This window comes from Antrostomus carolinensis, unplaced genomic scaffold, assembly GCF_000700745.2.
Source record: "Antrostomus carolinensis isolate BGI_N321 unplaced genomic scaffold, ASM70074v2 scaffold40212, whole genome shotgun sequence".
Lineage (NCBI taxonomy): Eukaryota > Metazoa > Chordata > Aves > Caprimulgiformes > Caprimulgidae > Antrostomus > Antrostomus carolinensis.
This window is the reverse complement of record NW_010302402.1, coordinates 1-2,895: the sequence shown is the minus strand read 5'-3', so window position 1 is coordinate 2,895 and position 2,895 is coordinate 1. Positions and strand designations below refer to the sequence as shown.

Here is a 2,895-nt window from a genome sequence, read left to right as displayed (position 1 = left end):
ATTTTCCTGCAGGGCCCTGTGGTTGTATGAGGAGCCCTGAGGAGCAGGGCAAGAAGCACAGCGCTCCTCCAGTGTTAGCACCGTGGTACTGTGGACTTTGCTTGGTGTCACTGGGCAAAAGACCCTCCATGCTCCCTGCAGGACTGTAGTCTTCCATGCTAAACCTCAAACCAGTGCAATTCAGTGCTAATGTTCAGCACATTCTCAATCCAGAATTTATTTTAGAGAATTAAGTGAGCTGTTACCAACCTAAAGAGTGCCGTGTTCAGAGCAGACAGGCTGAGCTTCCCACAATCATCCTTGTTTGAGCTGAATCGCGTTGCTACGTGGGTAGCTGGGCAAGTTGCATCTTAGAAACTGACATTCAGAGTTTTTTAGAGCTGCTGTTGTTTTGCTGCTTTTGGAAAAGAAGAGTTCAGAGACCTAACAAAATCAGTGGCATGTGCAAATTGCTCGGACCTGTGGGTTGTCTGCACGCTGCAAGACTGACAGGGTCTGTGCATCATCCCAGCAGCGCTCACACTTGCAATGCAGAGGCTGCATTTCAGGTGCAAGCTGTCAGGGTGGATGCTAGGGAGGGATAAGAGCTGTTCTTAGGAGGCAGCGTGGCTATATTGAGTTGTGCTGTGACGATAAGCTGATTGCTGTGGGGGGTGGGGGGCACTTTTAATTATCCAGATTGTCATCGCACTTGTTATCTGAGCTGGCTGCCTGGAGTGAGGAGTAGGCTGTAGCTGAAAAAGGCTTAGGAACCCAGCCTCGTGCTAGAGAACTTCTCCAGCAGAGTTGGAGGATGTTAGTGGGCTAGATAAGGGGGTGGAAATGACTGATGTGCTTATCTGCAAGTTGTTAGAGATCCCTGCATGACCCTGCTGTCTTGTCCTTCCCCTCTGCACCCCTGAGTGCTGCTCACTTCTCCCCTTATATCGGTTCCTGCTCCACGCTCCTGCCCCTGGTGAGGTCTGTGCACACAGGGGGTGAGTGCAGCGTCTGTGCTGTGTACACATCTCCATGGCTGCTCTGTAAAACCTGTGTGATTTTTGTCTGCACATGGAAGATGAACCAAGCAGCTGTCACCTAAATGAGGTCAGCCCCATCGTGCCCGCGTGCTGCAGCAGCCGCTGAGCTCCCAGCCATGCTGGCACGAGTCTCTGGATCCAGAGCACACTGTGGTGGTGGCTGGGCATGAGGAGCTGAGGCCAGGCATGCCCCTTCTTCTCCCCTCTCCTCCTCTGCTCTTTCCAGCCCCTGCACTCTCATCCCTGCCCCTAGTTGTTGCTGGAGCCTGAAACAGCCACGTGTGATCATAGATCCAATCCCATCTGCAGCTGCTACCTGAAGAACAGCCAGTTGTTGGGTGGTGGGATTGGGACAGAGGTAACTCATCACATCACTACAGTTCCATGGACTTTCCTTCATCTGCCCTTTTGTTGGTTAAAATGTTTGATGAGTCTCCATCTCCCATCAGCAGCAAACACCTGCTCTTGGCTTGCTGAGTGCAGCTGGGCAGGAGCTGGTGTAGGAGAGCAGGGGTAGGAGACACTACTTGAGCATCACTGTAGGGGAAGCCTGGAGGACAGCTGGAGCTGGGCTTTCACTGAAGCTTTGCTAGAGAATTTCAAGGGTCAGGACTTAATTTTTTTATTTTTATTTTTTTTTTTAAAGCTCAACAAAGTCTGGTGTAAGATTTTCCTGCAGAGTTGTTCCTTCAGGAACATGAGGTTTGTCTCTAGACACCAGGGCATGGCAGAACAGCACCTGAGGATGTTCTCAGATACATAGTAATTTAGATACTAATTTTTTTTGCTGTTGTAATTGTTCTTAATTGTTTATTAACTTTGGTCCAGTTGGGTAACAAAATGGCTCTGACCTTGATGAGCTCCACAGAGGCCTGGCCCTTGAACAGCAGAACTGAGCCAGCACATGAGCCAGCATGGGGCATTTATTTCTTGGGGCATTATCTTGTTCACCACTCCTCTGCTCCCTTTCCTGCTTTCTTGAATGTCAGAATCCTTGTAGTAGATGTTTATTCTTAGATTATTTTTGTGAATCTGTTTGGCTTTGTTTTAATAAAACAGGCTAAAATTTGAATGAGAGAAGAGCCTCTGTTTGCCCAGTTCTAGCAGTGCTGTGAAGCATGAAGGTGTATTCACACAGTAGACACTCTTGTCCACAACCCTGATTTGTAATACATCAAGCTGTGACACCAGGGTCTTCTTTCTGTTCCCTTGTCTACCTTATAAGAATAAGTTACCCCAGTTCCCTCTTTTCTAGAGAAACCCAGATGCAGGTGAGTGACCCCATGTCCTGTAGAGTGCTTTGCAGTGCTCCAGGCTTCTCTCTGGGTCATGGAGCATGTAGGAGGGAGTGCTGGTTGTCCCTGAAGTAGAACCCCTTGCCTGCCCATGCAGAGCAGAGTACTCTGGTGCAGAGGTCAAAGAGGAGAGGTCTGGTCAGGTTTAGTTTAACACTTTGCCCCATTTTCCTGCATGCAGGGTTATGCCCAAGAATGTCTTGATTATGTGCATAACCTGTTTCAATTTTTCTCCACTAGGCGTGAGAAGGTCATATTCCCCACCTTGGTCATGGGTAAATGAATTCATTTGCAATGATAAGCTGCATGCATTTTAACGTGGGGCTTGGAGGTGCAGAGTTGGTGGTTATGCTAACTGCATGAGGTAGTTCTCTTTTAGCATTCCAAACTAATAGTCCATGATCAAAGCCTGAGGCTATCATCTCTCTCTTCCTCCTTACTTTAGATAAACCTCTCTGGTGCTGTGACCTCTTGCAACCGTCAGACTGAGTGCTGCTTGCTTTCTTGATCTAATTAATATTTCTTTAAATACATGCATGTTTCTGACTGAATTGGTCACATCAGAGAGACAGGATGAAGTA

At 48.0% G+C, this 2,895-nt stretch overlaps 1 protein-coding gene across 1 annotated transcript in view; it reads left to right on the top strand.

Annotated features, from left to right (window-relative positions):
* Positions 1-2,597, top strand: part of NDEL1 (nudE neurodevelopment protein 1 like 1) — a gene marked incomplete at its 5' end in the record, with an annotated part of 12,058 nt that extends 9,461 nt beyond the window's left edge. Inside the window, one exon of the mRNA XM_010163780.1 lies at positions 2,555-2,597. Within this exon, the coding sequence (XP_010162082.1) occupies positions 2,555-2,597 (43 nt within the window). The remainder of the gene's footprint in view (positions 1-2,554) is intronic.
* Between the last annotated feature and the right edge of the window lie 298 nt (positions 2,598-2,895).